Raw genomic sequence first — 23,953 nt, forward strand, 5'->3', positions numbered from 1 at the left:
TGGTTAATATGTAAACAATTTCATGGAAAACATATGAACACTAGAGGCCCAGTGCACGAAATTGTGCATGGGTAGGGTCCCTAGCAGCTTCTGGCTGCTGGCCGGGGCCTCCCTTCATTCCACGCTGCCCGCTGGTGGTCAGCGCACATCACAGGAAGCAATCAAACTCCCGGTTGGTCGAACTCCCGAGGGAACACTTTGCATATTAGACTTTTATATAGGTATATTATTGGGAAATTTCAGCAAAGAAATGAAAATCATGAGTCAAATGGCAATAGGAGAAATAAAAAATGACTGCATTAGAGATGAAGAATTCCTTTGTCAAGCTCATCATTAAATTAGACAAAGCCAAGGAAAGAATCAGTGAGTGTAAGGATAGATCAATTGGAAATTACCACAAAGAGAAAAAAGTGAAAACAAACAAATTAAAAACATAAAAAACAAACAAACAAACAAAAAAACAGAACAGAGCATCCAAGAGCTGTGTGACAATAGCAGAAGTCTAGCATGTGTGTAATTGGAATTTTGAAGGAGGAATGAAACAGAAATAATGATTCAGAAAAACAGATTTGATGGAATAAAAATTTTGCAAATAAATAACAAATGAAATCAAGCCACAGATCCAAGAATCTCAGAGAACCCAAATCAGGACAAATACTAAATACCCCATTCTGCCTATTCTAAGACAGTGATGTAGCCAAAGTAAATGTCCATGTTTTTTATCGATGAGGGAAGGCTGAGTGTTTTGTCTACATTCACATAAGTTGTATGGAGGCAGAACTCTGAAGGTTACCAAGAGCTTCTTTGCTCCATCTGCTACTTGGTTCAATTTGCCACCTCTCCTACATACTTGCTGTGCAACCATGGTCTTATTACCTAAATCTCATTTCTTCATTTTTTAAAAATAGTCTAATAATGCAGGGTTGTTTTCAGAAAATGTATTTAGAGGACCTAGCACCAAACTTGGCATGATTCCGTACTCCACGATTCCCATGACTTAGTGCTGTGGGAACCATCTGTGAATGAACTCTCTGAGTTACCAGCAGGAGGTAAGGATGGGTTTCTCCTATTCTTAGATCTCCCCTTTATCCGAGGTTCTATGGTTTCTCTTCCTTATTGTGGCTGGAGGCTGGAGGAAAGGGGGGAACAGGACGGTGTTCAGTGATGACTAATTTTTGTATTCTACATTCTTCAAATGTTCTCTTCTGCCCTAGCTTGGAGAATCATATTTATCTAGTGTACTTATTTCCTGGGGGTGAGCATGGGGAAAAAGGGTTGGGCAAAATTCTCCCTGGCCTCATCTTTTTCCAATTCTTTATTCCACCTAAACTATTGTTTTCTAAAACATAAAAACAATAATTCTATTTATTTACTTACCTATTTATTTTGCTCCTCATTTTCTCTATGACAGCTCATTTTTGCATCAATACTTTTTCTTGTTTCAGAGCCTGAATGGAAGAATATCACAGGCTTAGACACACACAAGAACAGAATGAAATGACAGCACATCAGTTTATCATATCACATACTATCATTATTATTATTGAATCATAATTGTTTTAATAAACAAAACCTTTTGTTTTTGTTCCTAAAAGCAATCTACCTCCATTGTGTACATAAAGGCCAACTAAAGTATGCTGTGGACCCCAGGTTGTGGGCTTTATCCCCAGTGGGAGATGTGCAGGAGGCAGCCAATCAATGATTCTCTCTCATCACTGATGTTTCTATCTCTCTCTACCTTCTTCTCTGAAATCAATAAAAATATATTTTAAAAAATCACAAAGGAACAAAGTTCCAACTACTTGCTCCAACCAAAGTTTCTGTCTCTCTCTTCTTCCCTCTCACACACACACAAAAAAAAATTGCTCCAAAGTATGCAAATATTTATTGTGAAACATATTTCCTCTTTCTGTATAAAAGAATATAAACACGTTGGCTAACATATGGGCCCATGTGTTCCTTCACCGAGGTGTGATGAGACTCGGAACAGCATATGTGCCAGGTGATGGAGAGCTTGCCAGAGTGCAGGTGGGACTGTTGCTGTCTTGTGAAACAGGTGCCCAAAAGCCCATGTGAATAGAAGGCTCAGTGAAGCGAACTTATGATTACTTAAACTCACAGCACTAGCACAGGACTATTAAGTTCAGATTCAGCTATTTATTTAGCACCTCCCATGTGAACTGAGTGGACTTTAGGACTTAGTCACAGAAATCACTTTACAGAATGGAAATTATATTCACCCATTTGAGATTTGAGGACTCAAAGAAATTAGGTAAACTTTCTGTAGTGGTCATTCTTAAATTTTAGCATCAGAAGAATTATTTGAAAATCCATTAAAACAGAGATTTCTGGGCATGACTGCCCCACCCCCAGAACTTCTGCATCAGCAGTTCTGGGAGCAGCTGTATAAGTCACACTTCTCACATATTCCCAGCTGCTGCTGGTCCAGGAACCACTCTTCAAAAACCACTTTTCTAGTGTGCAGTGCACAGTGCTGAGGTCCAAAACCCTGTAGACTGAAGCATGATACCCCCGTGCTATTAGTCAGAAGCAGGAATGCCAATGTCATTGTGCTCAAGAGGCAGGAGCAGAGTGCAAAACTGGATACCAAGCCAAGGATGTCGGAATAGTTCTAGGACTGAGGAGCCAAGTCAGAGGGTCTGAGAGGATGGCCACAGGCACATCTGGACTTCCCCAAACAAGGTTTAAATGGCTGCCAGAGATGAAGTGTGGGAGTGGGTTCATCAGAGTTTAAATGTACAGGTTAGAGTGGTCAGGATAAGATACCAGTTTTTGACTTTTAAATGTTTCATTCTTACTGTTCCTTTGTTATATGGTAAACTCAGTTTACACCAAAAGTCAATAATTTCAATCAGAAATGGCCAGTCTATGTGTGTGTGTGTTGGAATAGGAATAGGTGAGACTCCTTTCAACTCATATACTGAAGTTTTTTAGTATAAGCACCCCATTGGCGTTGGAGGCAGGGATGAGTTCAGGACTAAAAGTAACTGTCCTTGACTTTGAAGATCTTATATTTAGTGAGATGCATCTACCCGAGTCAGAATGTGACAGGGCTAGTGGGGAGGGGGATTAATTAATTCTAGTTTGAGAGAAGCAGTGCCGAGAAGGAAGACACCTGAGAGATGAGCATGATGTTTCCTGGCAGAGACATTGAAATTGGACGAGGACCATTGTCTAATATGTGGAAGGGAACATATTTTCCTGTTCCAAAGGGAATGATTTTCTTTTACCTTAGACTCATTTCCATCCATATTGGAGGAAAACTTTTTTTTTTAATTTTAAGACTTCCAAAATGAAGGTAAATATATAGGAGAGAAGACAGTTAAAGAAGACACATTTTACAAAGGCAAAAAGTCTCCCTGAGTAGAAAACATTTTGTTTTATCTTAATCTCTTTCCTGCTTACAACCCTCAAGGGAGCATTTCTTTTAGAGCTGTCGAGTTCCCTGAATTCCACTGTGTACTTGCACAAACTTCTTACAGTCAGTGTAAAACAAAGTAAGTTTTTTTTTGTTTGTTTGTTTGTTTTTTACCTTAGGGGCATCCTTTTTCATTCCATATGCAGTATATTGGTTGGAGAAATTAGCTGGATTAATGGTAGTAAAATACAATACTTATAATATGTATTGCTTTATAATTTCCACTAATAGACTTATATTAGTCCGCTTGGACTGCCATAAAATACCACAGACTGGAGAGCCTAACCAACAGAAATTTATTTCTCACAGTTCTGGAGGCTGGAAGTCTAAGATCAAGGTGCAGTAGGGCTGGTTTCTGGTGAGAGCTCTCTTCCTGGATTGCAGACTCTCTCTCACTGTGTCCTCACAGGGCTTCTCTGCTGTGCACATAGGCAGAGAGAGAGAGGTATTTGGTGTCTCTTTCTTTCCTTATAGAGACACCAGTCCTGTCAGGGTAGGGCCCCACACTATGATATCATTAACCTTAATTACCTCCTAAAAGCTCTATCTCCAAATATGAATTCCAATGAATTTTGGGGCAACACAATTTAGTCTATAACAGAATTGTGAACTCCTCTAGGTCACATACCTTATTTAGCTTATTGTATCCCCTCCCCGCCCCCATATTTCCTACCCTATTTCCTAGTACATGTAGATTATTTTGCTTGAATGTAATTTGCATTTACTCTCTCAGTGAATCATCCCAACAACATGATGAAATGGGCAGGGGAACTATTATCATCACCCCAAATTTACACAGGAATAACCATGGCTCTCAGTAAGTATATAGCATATGCCAGGTACTGTTCTAAGCTCTGCATGAATTAACTAATATTATGCTTATTTTAGTAAAAGGAACTGAAGGCCCAGAGAGGTTAAATAATTATTCAGGTTGATATCAGTTAAGTGGCAGAATCAGTACCCAAAATCCAGTAACCTGGATACAGAGTCCATACTCTTATAAATGTCCTCTCTTGAGAGCCACTCGAGTCAGACGTCTTGCCCATGATTTCTTATTTAGCACCTGTATTAGATTCCAAGGGCTTCCATAACAGATCACTGCAGACTTGGTGGTTTAAAACTACAGAAATGTGTTCTCTCACAGTTCTAGTGGCCAGAAGTCCAAGAGGTTGGCAGGGCCATACTGCCTTCCAAGGCTCCAGGGGAGCATCTGTTCCTCATCCCTTCAGCTTCTGGTGGCTGCAGGAATTCTTCAGCTTATGGCTGCAATACTCTAATACCTTCCTTCACCTGTGCATGGCCTCCTCTCTCTCTGTTCGCCTCTGTGTGTCTCTTATAAGGACACTTGTCATGGTACTCAGGACGCACCTGAATAACCCAGGATGGTCTCATCTCAACACTGTAATTACACCTGCAAAGACTCTTTTTTTTTCCAAATAAGTTCACATTCACAGGTTCTAGGGGTTAAGATGAGGTATCTTTGGGGGACTACTGCTCAGACCACTGCAGCACCAAAAGCAAGCAATGATCCTATATATGGGGTAAGAGCAACACATTCTCTGCCCAGTACTTCTTTCCTAGGAACTTTTCCTCTTGCCTCCTCTCAAATCTCATCCAAATGGGCACCATGATTCTTACTGTGTGAAAGGTACCCAAATCCTTGATCACAGCTAGTTGACTTATGGTGCTCAATCATTCAAAGTGATCTAAGTTACACCTTCCCTAAGAAGTTTTGTCTCATGACCAAGAGAGAAAAGTGAGAGAACCATATATATATTTTTTAAGTTTGGTTTCTCGTGGCAGCCATATTTTCCAGCAGGGCAGGGTCTAGGGCAGGGGTGGGCAAACTTTTTGACTCGAGGGCCACAATGGGTTCTTAAACTGGACCAGAGGGCCAGAACAAAAGCATGGATGGAGTGTTTGTGTGAACTAATATAAATTCAGAGTAAAGGAGCGGAGGGGAGAGCAAGAGAACCGGATAGAACAGCCGGATCCGGCCCGCAAGCCGTAGTTTGCCCAAGGCTGGTCTAGGGTGAGGCAAGCAAGACACTTAGGACACAAAGTTAGAAATGAATACTTGTGGGATCTAAAATGAAAGTCTCATTAAATTTTAGGTCCAAGGTGTTTCACTTTCCTCACCCTAATATTGACCCTGTTTCTGAAAATGAGTACCAGAGGATCAGAGGAGACCAGTGGGAAGAGAGAGGGAGAGAGCAAAGAGGAGCCCTCAAGGTCAGAGTGAGGATAAGAGTTTACAGAGGGAAGTGATATCTTTTTTTGGAAAGCTAAAAAATTTAAATGTTAATTAGTCTATGCTAATTTATGTCTTCTTTTATTTTCTAAAATACTGAAGGGAGCCCTCCTTGTTTCAGACACAGAAAAATAAAATGTCCGAAATAGGGCCACCATGATATGATGCCTCCTTCTACAGAATAAAAACTTCAGGGGAAAAAGAAAAGGGATTATAGGAAGTACTGAGTGAGGCCAAATTTATTTTGTCTCATTTACCAGTTTGTTTATATGGCAAATGGGTTCCCCTTCTGTCTATGGGCACCATCATCTTTGAAGAAATAACAATAATTGCCAATTATTGCCTACCCTATTCCAGGAATTTTACATAGTCTATCTCATTTAATCCTTACCAGCCTCTTAAAGATTCACAGCTCCATTTTATAAGTGAGGAAACTTGGGGTTAGAGAGAATAAGTAAGTAGGCTGCTCAATTGCATGGACCTAATGAATGGTAACATCAAGTGAGACCCAGAGCCTGTGTTCTTTCCATGGCACTAGGCAAGGACCAAGTGGGTCTACTCCAAGGGAAAGGAGAAAGGGAGGCTTGGGATCTGTGGTGCTCTCGGGCAGTGCACAATGATTTGTTATCTGCCTGCATTTGTTTCAGAGTAGCACAGTAATCTATTCGCCTCAAAAGCAGCTGAGAATGCTTTCCCGCTCCAAAGCCAGCTCTGGCAGCAGCTTGGCCTCAGCTGATATATAAGTTAATAAGTTTTCCCCTGTCTCTTTTCCTGTTGTACTTGTTAGTGCATTTTTCTTCATTTGCCAAATGTTTAATGTATTTTCATTTCACACCCTTTCTATAAGGTTAGTGGCTAGTGGTTCTTTCTTTATTTCCCCTGGGCTGTTCTATGTCTTCAAATTGTTCATAGTGCGAGATTGTGGAAAGAATCTGTAACAGGGACACTGAGAGTGGGTTCTCACCTGGGCCATTCCTAGACTTATGTGACTATGGACAAGTTCCTTCCATCCTCTAAGCTTCAGTATCTGTGTGCGTAAAGTGAAGAATTGAGTTTCAGAGACCACTCCCGTCCTTGCCTGCTGATCTCACGTCAGTCTGCATAACCTTCTTAATTGTCGGCTCTAGTGTGTGAGACACTACTTTCTTCATTATTCTCTTTCTAAAAGGAAACATCTCCCACAAGCCATCCTTCTCAGGTAAGAGGATGGTTTAGTTTACTCATACCCCCTGGATCCATCATGTCATGGTTTAACATTCCCTTATTTAATTAACAATCAAATTAATAAACAATGTGGTAGAAACTGGATATTCAAAGATGAGCAAGACACAGACCTGCCCTTAGGTACACAGGTGGGCAAATAGCGGGTACTCAGAGAAGGGGCCTCCCTCATCGTGGCCAAGTCCAGCATTAAAGAAGTTCTCCCAGAAGAGGTCATAACTTAACTGCATCTTACAGCTGGTTAATGGCTGTTGATGAGCCCAGATTCTGCAGTCAGACAGATCTCAGATCAATTCAGGCTTAAATAATCAGGAGCTATATGACCATAAGGTACTCAACTGCTCTATGCTTCCCTGTCCTACATGTGTAAAATGAGAATCACAACACTGGATTCATAGAATTATTAGGAAGAGCAAATTTATTCATTAGAAATATATAAGCACAAACTATGTGCCAGGAACGATGCCATATTCCAAGAACAACAGTGAGAGAACGGTGAGTTAAAAAATTATAAAAATTATATATATTCAAAAAGTCCCAGGCGCCATCCTAAACACTCCGCATGCATTAATTAATACTCACTACCACCCTATGAGGTAGACACTATTATTATTATCTATTAGTATCTCTATTTTAGAACGATGAGGAAACAGGCTCAGAAAGGATACGTGATTAGTGACAGAGCCAGTAAGTGGTAGATCCCGAAGCTTGACCTAGGCAGTCTGACTCCAGTCTCTTCCCTTAGCCACTGCATCACCTGCCCCTCCCAACCTAAGCACAGCCCTCTGCTACCCCTACAGGTCCTGTGAGCTCTCCAAGTGCAATGAGTCCTTGTGAAGCTGTCAGAACAGTGGGACACAATAAAAAAGTAACCATGAAGTATAAAGTGACCCTAGGCTCTACGGCTGGCCCAGAACCCAGGCCTGTCCAATTAGAGTCCTGTATCCCCTTTCCCACAGAGATTGGTTCAGTTCTATCAACTGGCCCTAGGAATTCTACTGGGATGAGTGAGAAAGGTGATATGTAAGCCTGAAGCTGTTGATGGCAAGGCTAGCATGAGACCAAAGCCAATGGAGAAGGAGGCAGAGCCATTAGACCCTAAAGGACAGGTCCATGACAGAAACCATCCCTGTATCATGAGCCATTAAAAGCTGTTTTGTTTCAACTAGTTTGGTCTGGGTTTCTGTCACTTGCAACCAGTAGTCCTAACTAGCACACTCAGGAAAGCACATGTAATGTGCATTATTCATAGTATCACTACTCACCTGGTAAGCTATATGCACAGTTATTTTGAAGAGCAAGTAGGAGTTAACGAAGTAGAGGAGGAAAAAGCATTCTCAGCAGAGTGACCAGTTATGTGCAAAGGACAGATGTACAAGAGATCATTGCATTTTAAAGGAGACTGGATGTCCATATTAACTCAGTGATAGCATCCAGACCTCATCTTATTAATGTCATCTGCTGACCTCCAGAGAACTCAGCTTTAATGAGGACTTTAGTATCTGGCCTGGAAGTTTTCTCTTTAGTTCTTTCCATGCTCTGGTAATTTTTAAGCAACTACAGAAATATATTCTAATTTGCTACTTTTGCTACATCTGCAGTAAACTGGCTGAAAATGAAAGATAGCTGATGTCAGGGCATTGGGTCTTTAAGATCAAGAAAAGCACCGTCTTTATCTTTAATTCATCAAGTATCTTATTAGGCTGGTCTAGCACATTCTAGAGCTTGGCCCTTTCTGATCAGCCTATCCTTCAGCAGGTAATCATTACGGCGATTATCTCTATTACAGGATAAAGAAACAAAGTCTCAGAAAGGTTAAGCAGTTGACTTGACATTGCAGTTAAGCTGTGGTGGTTCTGGAACTTGAACCAAGCCTGTCTGACTCCCAAGCCCATGCTGTTTGCATTATGCAGCCTTTAGTTAACACTTGTGTCCCAATTGAAACATGAGACTTGGCAATAATACTTTCTATTACCGATTACCATTATGTGATTTCACAGAGATCATTTGTATTCATCTCCAAACTCCCACAAAGGCTTAAGAGATTGTCTTGACTCTGCGTGGGACACAGATAACACAGAATTACCGCCAGCCACCTGCTGGGAGAGACTACAGTGAGAGAAAACATACAACAGTCAGATAAAGGTCTCTTGTCAACACTGGCTGATTGATGGTGGCAGGGACCTCTTGCCTAGAAAGACTGGGAATCTGACTAATTTCTCCTTGTATTTCTGTTAGTTTTGGATTCAGACATTTTTGAGTCTGTTATTACATAAATACCAATTTAGAACTGGTGGATTTACCTCATCACTTTATATAATTATGAAAATCTTTGTTTATCTCTACCAATACTCTATCCCTTGCAACCTCCATTGTCTGATAACAGTAAAGCTATACCAGGATCTTATGTTAAATATTTTCATGGTACATCTTCCATACTTTTAGCTCCAAAGTTTCTGAGTCCTTATATTTAAGATCTATCTTTTATAAACAGACTTTGGTTGACTATCCAGCTTGAAATGCTTTGACATTTTCTTAGAATATTTATTACTTGTAATTTGCATTAAAATCTACTATATTCTTATTTGATTTTTTCTTTGTCCTTTGAATTTTTTGTTCTTTTTCTCTTCAAATTTATTGTGTATTCTTTTATTATGTCCTTTTTCCTCTGTATGAACATGTTAAGCATGCATTTTTTCCTTATGAAAATCTTACAAATCACAATATATATCCTCACTTATCAGAATCTTCCATAAATTAGTATTTCTATTACTTGACAGGCAATTGAAGAACTTTAGAGCACTTTAACTAAATTCATCCTTATTCTACCTCTTCTGCTCCTATTGGTATGAATATTGACTACATATATGTTAAATGCAATAAGCAATTTTGATTTAGATTCACCACACATGTTTACCCTTTCTATTACTTTTTATCCCACTTTGAATTCTCAAACTTCAATCTAAGATCATTTTCCTTATGCCAAAAAACTTACTTTAGTATTTCCCTTTGATAGATCTACTGACAATAAACAATCTCAATAAATTTATTTGAAATGTCTTACTTTCCTTTATTTTAGAAAGATATTTTCATTGTGATTATAATTCCACATCAGCAGTTATTTTCTCTTCATACTGTACAGATGTCACCCCATTATTTTCTAGGTTCCACCAGTTAATTATCACCAAATTGATCAGTATACTCAACACAATTCTTATCAAAATTCCAGCACACTTTTATTTTTGGTAAAAATCAGTAAGCTTTTTCCAATATTTATTGGAAATGCAAAGGACCTAGAACAGCCAAAACAACTTTGAAAACAAACAACAAAATTGGGAGACTGAAACTGATTTAAAAATTTATTAAAAAGCTTCTATTTTCAAAGCAGTTTGGCTTTGGCTAGAAGATTGACATGTAGATCAAGGAAAGAGAATAGTGAATACAGACATAGATCTACACAGATGTGGTTGGTGGCTTTCTGACAAAGATGTCAAGGCAATTCAATGAGGAAAGAAAAGTCATTTCAAAAAAATGGTACTGGATCAACTAGATACCCACAAAGAAATAAACACCAACTCTGACTTACTCCAGACACAGAATGTGCTCAAAACAAATCATAGAAGTAAATATAAAACCTAAAACTGTAAAACTTATATAATTAAAGTATAGGGGGGAATTCTTTGCAACCTTGGAAAAAGTAAAGTTTTCTTAGAACATAAACACCATTAGCCATAAAAAAAGAAATGGTAAATCAGGCTTCATCAACATTTTAAAGTTTTGCTCTTCAACATACCTTGTTAAAAAAGAAAACAAGGGAAAGTTACAAACTGTGACAAAGTATTTGCAATACATATATCAAAAGACTTCTAGGGAGAACCAAGATGGCGGCATAGGTAACCACCTGTACTTGCTGCCTCCCACAACCACATCAAAATTACAGCTAGAATACAGAACAACTATTATCCAGAACTACGGGAAAGCTGGCTGAGTGGAAATACTACAACTGAAGAGACAAAGAAGAAAGCACACTGAGACTGGTAGGAGGTGCGGAGGCATGGAACGGGCTGGTCCGACACCCGGGTGTGCTGCATTTTTAATCAGGAGGGAGATCGCCTCTGTAGAGGCTGCATGGAGGAGCGAGGGGTCCCAGCCCCACACCAGACCCCCATTCCAGGGTTTCAGAGCTGGGGATGAAGTCTCTATGGGCCGTAAGAACTACGGACTGTAAAAACCAGTGCATATTGGGGCTGAGTGACACACAGGCTGCTGCAGACCCAGCTGCTCCTCTTAAAAGGTCAGCACCACGAACTAAATTTACAAGCTTCCACTTCCTCTGAGCTCCACTGCCGAGCAAGGCTCTGGGGGACCCAGACACATATGGGGAGAAACTGGACTGTCTGGCATCTGGGCAGGAACACAGGGGCAGCTTTCTTCCAGACGGAGGTGCTCGCAGGGGTCATTGTTCCCATGCTGGGACCTCCCCAGTGCAGGGCTGACTGGCAGCCATTTCTGTTTGCTCTACCCTGGTGATTCCCTGAGACCCCACCCCACCCAATTTACAACCCCACCCAAGCTGTGCCTGAGAAAGGATAGACCATTCATATGAGGAAAGAAAAGTCATTTCAAAAAAATGGTACTGGATCAACTAGATAACCACAAGGAAATAAACACCAACTCTGACTTATTCCAGACGCAGAATGTGCTCAAAACAAATCATAGAAGTAAATATAAAACCTAAAACTGTAAAACTTATATAATTAAAGTATAGGGGGGAATTCTTTGCAACCTCGGAAAAAGTAAAGTTTTCTTAGAACATAAACACCATTAGTCATAAAAAAAAAGAAACGGTAAATAAGGCTTCATCAACATTTTAAAGTTTTGCTCTTCAAAATACCTCCTTAAAAAAGAAAACAAAAGGCTAAAAACCTGTCAAACAAGCTAAAGCTGGGTCAGGGAGCCCCAAACCTATCAATAAAAGGCCCAAAACTGGCACCAGCACCAGCCTGCCTTGCTTCACAGCTGGGCTCATCTGGGCACTTCCAAACCCGATACAAAGAGAAGGAATCTGCATATCTCTCTGTAGCTCCTGCTGGGTGGCCCCAGGCAGTGGCTGACTTTGCATCTCCCTGGAAACCCAGTGGTCAGTGTGAGACCATACCAGATTAGAACTCTACACATCCCTAAGTGACACACTTAAAGGAAGACTCAGTGAGCACCAAAGCCCCACTGAAGCAAGTCCTGCTTCATAAGGGTGTCTCCTGCACAGCAGCTCTCCCACTGTAGTTGCAGCTGGTCCCCACAGCCAATTGGCCTGGAGGTCATTTCTTCCGAGTGACACCAACAACAATCAAGGCTCAACTATAACAAGACTGTGCACACAGCCCACAAAGGTGTGCACCAAGAGTGTCCACCTCAGGTGATTGGGGAGGCCCTACAGGACACCTACAACACAAGGCTACTCTATCAACTCAAGGAGACTTAGCAGCTACCCAATACATAGAAACAAACACAGGGAAGCAGCCAAAATGCGGAGACAAAGAAACATGTCACAAATGAAAGAAATGGATGAAAGCAAACTACTGGATATAGAGTTCAAAACCACGGTTATAAGGTTACTCAAGAATTTTCTAGAAACCTCCAAGGAACTTAGTGAGACTTTCAAGGATCTTAGTGAGAATGCCAAAAAAATGGAAAAAGACCAGTCAGCAATTAAGCATACACTGACTAAAATAAAGAATAATATACAGGGATTCAATAGTAGATTAGAGGATCCAGAGAATCAAATCAATGATGTGAAATACAAGGAAGCAAAAAACACAACCAGAAGAGCAAAAAGAAAAAAGAATCCAAAAATATGAAGATAGTGTAAGGACCCTCTGAGACAACTTCAAGCGTACCAACATCTGAATTATGGGGGTGCCAGAAGAAAAGAGAGAGCAAAATATTGAAAACCTATTTGAAGAAATAATGACAGAAAACTTCTCCTACCTGGTGAAAGAAATAGACATTTAAGTCCAGGAATTACAGAGAACCCCAAACAAGAGGAATCCAAAGAGGACCACACCAAAACACATCATAATTAAAATGCCAGGGGCAAAAGATAAAGAGAGAATCTTAAAAGCAGCAAAAAGCCCTAACCGGTTTGGCTCAGTGGATAGAGCGTCGGCCTGTGGACTGAAGGGTCCCAGGTTCGATTCCGGTCAAGGGCATGTACCTTGGTTGCGGGCACATCCCCAGTGGGAGGTGTGCAGGAGGCAGCTGATCGATGTTTCTCTCTCATCGATGTTTCTAACTCTCTATCCCTCTCCCTTCCTCTCTGTGAAACATCAATAAAATATATTTAAAAAAAAAAAAAAAAAAAAAAAAGGCAGCAAAAAAAAAAAAAAAAAAAAAAAAAAAACCAAAGCAAACAGTTAGTTACCTACAAAGGAGTGCCCATACAACTGTCAGCTGATTTCTCAACAGAAACTATGCAGGCCAGAAGGGAGTGGCAAGAAATATTCAAAGTGATGAATAGCAAGAACCTACAACCAAGAATACTCTACCCAGCAAAGCTATCATTTAGAATTGAAGGTCAGATAAAGAGCTTCACAGACAAGAAAAAGCTAAAGGAGTTCATCACCACCAAAGCAGTATTATATGAAATGCTGAAGGGTATTTAAGAAGAGGAAGAAGAAAAAGGTAAAGATAAAAAATATGAACAACAACGTGACAACAAATACATATCTATCAACAAGTGAATCTAAAAATTAAATGAATAAAAAGTCTGATGAACAGAATAAACTGGTGAATGGAATAGAATCAGGCAAATGGAAATGGAACAGACTGACAATTCTCAGAGGGAAGGGAGTGTGTGTGGGGGTGTGTGGGAAGAGATTAGACTAAGATCTTATATGCATGTATGCATTACCTATGGACACAGACAATAGGGTGGCAAGGGCCTAGGGTGGGGTGGGAACCAGGTGGAGGGGAGCTATGGAAGGAAAAAAGAGAGACATCTGTAATAATCTCAACAATAAAGATTAATTTAAAAAAGAAACTTAAAAAAAGACTTTTAGCAAGAATATTTAACCACTTTTTACAAATCAATAAGAGGACAAACAACACATTAAGGAAATGGGCAGATATTTAAACATTTAGATACTTTATGGATGAAGATATATTGTCAATGGGCATTTTAAAATATGCTAAAATCATTAGGTATTTAAGATATTCAAATTAAAACCATATTACTACACTACATTTGGAAGGTTAAAATGTTTTTTGTTTTTAAAAACTAACCTTATCGAGTGTTGGTGATAATGTAAAGCAGGTGGAATCCTCTTTTACTGCTGCTGGGAATAGAGTGAATATTACAAAGACTTTAGAAACCAGTCTTACAGTTTCTTACAAATGTATGCATATACCAATCATAGAATCCAGCCATTTTACTGCTAAGTATTTACTGAAGAGAATCAAAATCATATGTCCACACACAGACTTTTGCACAAGTGTCCATAACAACTTTATGTGTAATGGGCAAATGCTGAAACTAGCCCAAATGCCCATGAACAGGTAAATGAATAAACCAATTGTGGCATAATCATGCAATAAACCACTACTCAGCAATAAAAAAAAATTAACTATTTATACTTTACAACATGAGTGAATCTCAAAATCTCTACCCTGAGTAAAAGAATGGATATAACAAGCTCTTCAAAGCCTGGCTGGGTACTCCTGGCTTTCCTTGTGGTCCAGTTGGTCATCAGTCTGTTCTTCAGCTTTATGAGAGTATATGTTGTGGTTAATACCCTGCTATTAATCACAGTGGGTGCCTTTTATTCTCTGCAGGACATAACAGCTTTAATCTGTTCTTAATAAATATCTGATTGTGTCTAGTCCAGTAGATTTTTCAGATGAAATGCCCCACGACACAGTTTTTTTCTTAAAAGGGCTCAAAATGTATTTACATCTGTATATATAAAAGCCAAATATGCAAATTGTCCCCTCGGGAATTTGACCAAGAGACCAGGAGTTGGATCGCTCACTATGATGTGCGCTGACCACCAGGGTCGGCGCAGAACAAAGGAAGGGCCCGGTGGGCCCTGATTACCAGCCAGGCCTAGGGACCCCACCCATACACAAATTTTGTGCACTGGGCCTCTAGTTTATATTATAAAGTGTACATGACCTAACATTGTGTACGTGAAGAGGAAGTCCTTTGCTTGCAATGCCTGAGTTCTCAGCATTTCCAAGATAGGTAAACGGACATCTACTGTGATGTTTTACTCATGTTCTGGGGGAAGCTCTGGGCAGGCTACCAGCTTGCCTTACTGGTAGCATATATCTCTGCTATTGGAAATAAAAAGGAAAATGATCTATGTATTATTATGGATCAGAAGCAAAGATGGAAGTTCCCAGGTTTTTCTGGGATTTTTAGAAGATCGTCCAGTCCTTTTGGATATGATACACTTGGGGTGAGAGAGGAAGGACACGTTAGAGGTGGCATTCTGCAAAACCCATTTTGCTAAACACATATGTGTACATTCTAAAGGAAATGAAAGCCATATGTTTCTGATTCATTTACATGTAATCCATCAAAATATTATTTTGTAAAAGATACTTAATCTCCAAGAAACCTGCCAAGACTTCTTATAAATATTTTTTTCCAAAGGACCAGCTGCATTGAGGCAGCTGTATAAGAAGTAATCCTTTAAAAATGGAACTGGTTTCAAAGTTTCAAGCACATTTTATTTTATTTTTTTATTAATTTCTTTATTGATTAAGGTATCACATATTTGTCCTCATCCCCCCATTCCCATCCCAGACCCCTCCCCACGCATGCCCCCACCCCCCTGTTGTCCGTGACCACTGGTTAGGCTTCAAGCACATTTTGAACTTCCCCAGGGTAGCCTGGCATGATAGAAATAGCACAGGCTTTGGAGTTGAACAGACTTGGATTTCAAACCTGGTTTACTTCTTATTAACATTCAAAGAATATATTGCTATATATTTATTTGTTTGTTTAGAGTCTAGTTAGTACTGGGCAAAAGATACTATATTGAAATATGAATATAACAGTTGACAAGTGGAATAAACAATATCCCGCCTGTCATTAATGTAGTTACTTAACTTATCTGAACCTATATTTCCTTGTTCTGAGAAATGGAGCTAGTAATACTCACCTTAATGGTCTTCAAGAAAATCATTCAGAACAGACTCATGAATACTGAAAAGAGACTGATGATTGACAGAGAGGAGGGGTTTGAGGGGCTGGGTGAAAAGGTGAAGGGATTGAGAAGTACAAATTGCTAGTTACAAAACAGTCATGGGTATGTAAACTATAGCACAGGGAATACAGTCAAGAAAATTGTAATAACTATGTATGGTGTCAGGTGGGTACTTGAGGGAACCCTTTGTAAACCACTATGCTGTATACCTGAAACTAAAACAAAATAATATTGAATGTAAACTGTCATTGAAAAATACATTTTTTAAAAGTGAAAAAAGGAAGAAAATCATTCAGGATGTAACACAATGCCTGGCATGCTAAACACACTGAATAAGTTTTCTTCCATTTCAACCTCTTTCCATTTGAAGCCACCTTTCCCCTTCAGTCTGTCTGTACACGGACCCTCACATAAGGTCCCTGCTCCTCAAATACCACAAAGACTGCAATCATTGGAATGCCTCTCATCTATTTGGCTCATTATCCACTAGGACTGAGAAGGCTAAAAGGACTAATTCCAATGTAACCCTGATATTCGGGGCTAGTGACCTGAATCCAAGCCAGCAAGCTCAGTGTACATTCCTGATAACCTATAATTAAGTCCCTCTCTCCTTCCCAGATACTGGTCTTGCAGAACCTGTTACTGTGAACAGTGCACTGCCCCAGAGGGAGGGTTATTAACGCTAGCACCAGGCCAGACCATCAGATATGGCCTGGAGATCCCCCAACACCTGGGGGCCTTCTTGCAAGGCCTGCAGAAAGGACCAGAAGCATAAAACATGTTTGTGCGACAAAGATCACAGGGAGGGAGATACAAGGGCGGGCCCCAGGCGTGTTCCTTCACTCAGATTTGGAAGGCTGTTCCCTGAGTCCGCTGGCATATTAAACAGTGTCCCTCCTTTTTTTTTTCAGAAGCGTCCTTGGTTTTCTTTGGTCTTCTGCAACAGGACAAAGTGACTCCTTTCTCAGAAATGCAAAGCAGTATGCTTTAGGTTAGGACTAAATGACAATTTGTATTGAGGATAGTGGGGGTGGGGGGAAGAGAAAGCACAAACTTTGGAGTCAGGACAAACCAAACTTGAATTTTGTATTTGTAATTCACAATTGTTTTTCATCATGGTCAAGTTTCTGAGTTTCAGTTTCTACATCTGTAAAATGGGATAAAATGACCTAATGTGCTATATTGCTATGACAAATTAAATGGAATGACATATGGGAGGTGCCTAGCACAAAAATGGCAGATCTTATTACTGCCATAAAAAGTAAATCAAAATGTTTCACTTCAAGCATTTAAAGCTCAAAACTACTATATTGTAATCTTGATAGAGCATAACCTGTTAAACACTTGAACTGTAGGCAACCTGATAAACTCATCAACTCCGCCCATAAAACCTACACAGATATACCCCTTGAGACTCTTGAAGAAGCCCAAGCTTAAATCTCTATAAGAATGCAAATGCAAGATAAGTGGCTTACTATTAATAGTTCTATTGCAGCCATGAATAATTAATCACAGAAAACTTTTTCACTAAGCATATGCTGCCTCAAAAATCTTTCCTCAGCACTTCATGTGGTCACTACAAATCATTTGGAGTTGGCAAATAAGGTACCCCATTTGCATCCTTGGTGTAATTCATCAAATGGTTTGCATGATCCACTCTTCTGAAACCTCAAGTCTATTCACAGACATTTATTTAGCCCTTACTAGGTACCTGATCATGGAGTTACAGAGATAAGTTAAGCAATGACCCTGTCCATCAGGTGTACTACAAGGCAGAATAAATAATTGCTAAATAGAGATAGGAATTATCACAGAAAAGAGGAGCATGAAAGAATTTTAAAAGGGGGGTATTTATTTTTTCTTATTTGTTCACTCTCTCCAGAGTGCCTAGACTAGAACTAGCAAATTGTAAAAATAAACAACTTTTTAAAGCAAATGAATGAGATGAATTTATTGAGCACCCATCATCTCCATTTGATACTTGTTCATTTAGAGAACAACCATACTAAGAGAGGAAGTTGGGGGGACATCAAAGGAGAGCACCAATTCAGTGGGATTTTGAAGGCTAAGACCCTTCCTGCCAGAGAGAAGAAGGAAGACACTGCAAGCAAAGGACTTGACCTGAGCAAATACAAACAGGTAGGAAAATTCACGGCCTTAAGATGATTTACGTTTTTGAAGATTTGGAATGTATGCCTAGCCCAGGCCACTGGGTAGGCTTAGTCAGACAGAAAAATAACAATGTCTGTGGCCACGTGGAATAAAGAACTGGATCAAAGGAAGGTGGTGGAAGATGCCATAGAGAGAAGCTGCTATGCATGGTTGTTTGGACTTGACTAATGCTATTTTTCCCAGCAGTCACTGCTGCCTGCTTGATCATTAGCACCTGAACATCTTGTTTGTTTCCACCAGACGGAAGTAATATACAATTATGCAAATCACCTTAACTCCAAGTTAGGAATCACAGGCCAGTCAATAATGTTGATGCATTATGAAAGGGCAGCTCCTCCTGGAAGAAATAACACGAGGAGCAGATCATAAGCAAACATTTTGAAGCCTGCAGAGGACTGGTCCCTGCAGCGCAATCTATTATCATATTTCCACATAATTAGTTTGTTTTCCACTTGAAATCAGAAAGTGGTTCGACATTGCTTTCCCTGCCTCAGGATGGAAGAGCATCCAGTGGAATTCTCCTGCGAAGGTTCATATGGTGAATAATTAGTGAGAATTAATCTGCGGAAATTAAAGTTTGGAATATTGTAGAACTCATGAATAGTGCATGGGGCAACTGGGTGGAGGACAAGAGGAGCGGCACTCCCGTGGCACACAATCACGGAAGACTGCTGGCAATCCGGTTTTTAATCAGTGCTGCACAAGCCAGAGAGTTGAATATGGCGACAGGCTGTGGAGAAATAATGTCAAATTTTACAGGCAGGATAGAGAAATGTTTTTAAAGACACCTATCTCTGTGTTCATTGTCAGTAGTTTTTATTTGGGTGGAAGCAGAGGGTTTTTCTTCAATCGATGTCAATAGCATTAACTACTTTAATCCTTGCAACCGCCTTGTGTCTTCAACTTCATCATCCCTGTTTTACTGACTGGGAAACGGGATTTAAAGAGGCACAGGAATTGGCTGGAGCCTTCACTGAGATCAAAAGGCATGGCTTTCTGAATGCAAAACCCAATAGCTTACGGATAAACAATGCACTGGCTGAAATCACACTGAAGTATGTTCAAAATGTGAGTCCGTGTATCAGTTTCCTCAACTGAAGTGTATATGACGAAGGCATATAATTTATAAAACTGTCTTCAGGGTACATGAATAGTATGTGTAAGTCATTCACACAGTATCTGGCACATAGGAGGACAGAATGAATTCTATTTATATGAAATAAAAACACATAATTTCTCAAATATTACTCTGACACTAAAAGGTATAGGCATCTCATCAAGCCTTGAAAATAATCCCCTCACATGATTTAAGGATCAAGGTATAACTTCCTCTCTCCTAGAGCACCATGATGGCAGGCTTTCCAAGTTTCTGCTAACCTAAAAATAAATTTCAATGGAAAATTTGCAAGTGATCAGGGTTAATGTTTCCAATTATTAAGTGAGTGAAAAAAAAATGGGACAGCAGGAACAACAGCAGGGGAGCATTTTTTAAGAAGTAGAAAGCAAAGATATTTTTTGTAGATTAGAGTGGTTTTATTTTCCATGGCTGTAGCACACTATTTAGCAATCATTGCTATGATTACCAGAACAATATGGTCACCAGAGTTGAAAATATAGTAAAAGAAACAGAGTGTGTTTTCAAAGGAAAAAAAAATAGCATATTTTCTTTATTTCCCAATTATAAATTTAAAACTTATTATAGAATAAAACTATATAAAAGTAGAAAGAAAAAACTCACCGTAAACTTAAAGATCTCCCCTGTTAACATGTTTGACATTTTAGTTGTTTTCTTCCAATTTTTTTTTTCTGGGCATATTTTTCCATAATCTATCTGCAATTAAAATGTTCATTTTTATTTCAAATAGTAAAATAAGTGTTTCTACAAAGATTCTAAAAGCATAAGAATTTTTTTAAGTAAGACCTAACATACAGAATATTACTTGCTCTCAACACAAGGAATTGTTTTCGAATTCAAAGATCACCTTTTGTTGCTTTATCCGAGAGAATGGTTTCCAATCCAAATGCACATTTGCCTCTCAGGCATCTGTTGGATTTGGAAGAGGTTTCCAGATTGAGTTGAGAAATGGTCATTACAGTTAAGCTGCAACTTCAATCTTGAAAATGAATGAATGGATCCAGTCCAGTCCTTTGGCTGGGACCCAGTCTTTAAAATCCAGCAGAACAATGAGTATGTGGCTTCACAGCCAGCTGGTATCAGACTTGGGCAGGGAGAGTGTCAAAATATTAGTGACTTTTTTACATTTGTCAAAGCTGAGGCCAATATAAGAAATGCAGACAGCTTGCAAATGTGGGTTGGGTTGTGCACCAAAGGGTTTGTGTGTGTGTGTGTTTTTTCAATCTCGCCCACCGGATGTCAACATTCCCTTGCTTTCTGACTACATCTCCAACAAAGACAGAGTGAAATATCTTTTACTTTGTATATGAAAGCCAGTATAGATTTATCATCAATGTATCAGCCACTAATTTATTATTTCAGGGAAATGTACTCAGCTGGAATAAAGAGGCCATCAGCATTTCCATGGCAATTCCTCCTTTTCTTTTCTTGGTTTTTAATGTATCTGCTTACTCAGTTGTTCCTGAACCTGGCAGGCAAGGTCTCAGTGAGAGAATAAATATATTTATACAAAATGTTTAAGAAAGGCTGCCCACATTGAGTTAGAAAAATAAGCATATGCTAGTGCTGTCTGGCACTCTCTTTGCAATTCCGGTATCTCTCCAAAAGAAAAAAAAAATCTACAACTGAACATTTTTATTTTATTTTTAAAAGAAACATTGCTGGCAGCCAATGTGCAATATGGACTTGATGACGTGTTTTTTTTTTTCTTTCTCTCTCTCTCCTCTTTATTATTTTCTTTGAAACACACACACACACACACACACACACACACACACAACTATATAAGAGACTAAGCTCATTGCTTTCCAAATAAAATAAAATCAGTTATTCACATGCAGATGTAGCTGAGATGTCTCTTTCTCCATCTCTATTCCTTATTCCTGAGATAAAAGTGGGCTGTTTCATGCACATGACCAGTCATGTTCCATGCACTAGTGAGAAACAGAGTAAGCCAGACACCTCTAGATCTTTATCATTTCCCTCTATCATGTGTGAACTGTGTGAGCTTAGGCACATAAACCTTGCTGAGACTCAGTTTCCCCATTTGTAATATAAGGATAATAAATACACATTTTGGGATTTTGCTGCCTCAAATGAGATTTCCCTTTATTAAAGTGGAAGAAGAAAAAAGAAGGTGAACAAGAAGAAGGTGGAGAAGGTGGCAGAGCTCATGGAGCCACTAATAATGATAATGAAAAATTAAATAAATAACATTTCTATAATATTTCTGGGGGCCGTGTGGGCACCAGTGCAGGCTGTGGGTCTGATGCAGTTATAGCTCAATAGGAGGCTCCATCAGCTAGGAGCTCCTTTGTCCTTCCACTTGCTTGTTGTGAATAATGTCCACAATGTAGTTCTACAGAGGAGATTGCATAGCACTGTCTCTGCCTTTACGAGTGGAGCTGATAATAAGCCTGTGTCATTACCATAGCTATCATATAGCCACAGACTGCAGAAAGAAAAACCTTATTCTTGCCAAATGGACATAAGTTCTTCTCCCTTTATCAGTAACTCCCCATCTCCCAATAAAATAGGCTCTCTTTGTGTCTCCCTATTCCCTTAAATAATGCAACCATCAGCTTACAACAAAAAGTTTTTCTACCAAATAATCTTAATAAAGTCCAAGTATAGAACTAACAAAAGTAGAATATTTTATTCCTTTCCCAAACTTCTTAAATTTCTAATCTAGATTGTTGACAAAATTTTGTCATGGTTGCATGTTTTGTTTGTTTGGGGCTGTTTTTGCTTTTTGATTTTATTTTGTTTGTGGTTTATTTGTTTTTTCAAGACAATGTTACAGTAAGCTATCTTCTGCATCAATGAGGCACTTGTATTTTTCCTAGGTCATTTAAGCTTCACCTTATCCTAGTGAACTAGTTGTTATTATTATAATTATTTGATTTTGCTAATGAAAAAAACTGAAGGTCTGAAAGGGTAAGCAACTTGCCCAAAGATGTTGTATTTTGAGTGACTAACCAGACAGAAGGAAACAATAATGATGATGCTTGACTATGTTGAACTTTATACCCGAAGCTTGTGCTCCTGGAAAACATCAATGGTCAAGAAGCCCCCTTAGCTCCCTTTTATGTTTTTAAAAATGACTTACTGCCAAGAACCATTACCCATGACTCATGGATGATCCTCTTATTGAGGTATGGAAAGATCAGAAGCAGACCTTCCAAATCCCCATTTTTTATCTCATACAAAATTAGCTGGACTATTTCTTTCCACCGACCAATCAAACAAAATGCCCATAACTTGCCTTGACCAAACTTTACTCAGGGTTCTTTAACCTTTGGCTCACATTGACTATGGAACTGGGAACCATCCCTCCTTAATGGCCCTCTTGAGAATCAGCTGACTCCAGTGGTGTTTATTCCTCCCTGTAAACAAATATTCCTTTTCAGTCTGAGGTGCTTGCAGATCTCATGGTCAAAGCATTCTCTATATTGCTATAGTCTCACTTTAGTTGTTACAATATTATTTTCAAATAAAATTTCTTATTACTTAAGTCCAGATTTTTTTATTTGATATGTTAATATTAACATTAATGATTGTTAGCAAATGTGTAATACTTAGAATTAAGCATTTTTACAAGAATCATAACCTATATTTATATGAAGCTACATGATTATGTATTTTTTTAAATGCTTGCCCATTAATTGCTTCTTCAAAATGATTTTTCATCATTAATAGGACAATTATTGCCCCATTTGAAAACTAACACCCACCCATGTGGATGAAAAACTTCACAGTATCTAGTAAGTGGAAGTAAAGTGGATAATTCTGAATAAGAATATAAGCCCTATGTTACCTGGTCCACTATCCTTTCACTTTCTGCATGAAAACAAAGGCAGGCTTGGCTTTACCAACTTGGAAAAGGCCAGTCCTTTGTGATTGATGGTAAAGGTAATGAAGCTTAAGTTGTAGGGCTCTTCATTTACACAAATCATCTCACAAACCAAAACTTGATTCATAATTGTATTTTTAGAAAGTCCCCACTAATTGTATAATCTCCAAGTTCCATAAAGCCCCTTAGAATAAGCCAATATGTTATATTTCGAGAAGTATACTTATATGATTCAACTCTCACAAAATCACTCCTTCCAGGCAGCACAATGCCAGAATTTCCACAAAGATGGTTTTTTATTAAGGCCCTGGGTTTCCCAAAGTGTGTTCTACATAATGCTGATTTTGAGACACTAATAGGTTATCCACAAAAAAGAGACTTTATTCAAACAAATAAAAATTATTAAGTTAGAAAAGCTAATTTTTAAAAATCTGCATGATTTCTCAGAACCTTTAATGTGTCAACTAATATAGTGATTCTTAGTAATTCTTCTTTAATGGAACAGCTCCTTGCGTTAATATTTCTAAGAACAGCTTTAAGAAATGCTGGTTTAAGAAGCTGGGTCTCCAAGGAACCTCTGTTTAAAAGAAAGGATACAAGGAAGGGACACTAAAATAAGCTAATAAAAAGTCTTTTATACTTTAGGATAAATCAATTAAACACATGATTTTTT

General features: G+C 38.9%; 1 protein-coding gene across 7 annotated transcripts in view; it reads right to left on the minus strand.

The window, feature by feature from the left end:
- The window catches only part of LOC308242313 (uncharacterized protein), a 261,237-nt gene that overhangs the window by 1,109 nt on the left and 236,175 nt on the right, over nt 1-23,953 (minus strand). For 4 of the 7 annotated variants that reach the window (XM_080656329.1, XM_080656327.1, XM_080656328.1 and 1 more), the window contains one exon: nt 1,378-1,448. In XM_080656329.1, coding sequence (XP_080512455.1) covers nt 1,413-1,448 — 36 coding nt within the window. In that variant the 3' untranslated portion in view covers nt 1,378-1,412. Of the gene's footprint in view, nt 1-1,377; nt 1,449-14,192; nt 14,246-18,562; nt 18,630-20,030; nt 20,124-23,953 lie in introns of all 7 variants that reach the window. The other 3 variants (XM_080656324.1, XM_080656325.1, XM_080656326.1) reach the window with 2 other exon arrangements.

This window comes from Plecotus auritus, assembly GCF_963455305.1.
Source record: "Plecotus auritus genome assembly, chromosome: 2".
Taxonomy (NCBI): Eukaryota; Metazoa; Chordata; class Mammalia; order Chiroptera; family Vespertilionidae; genus Plecotus; species Plecotus auritus.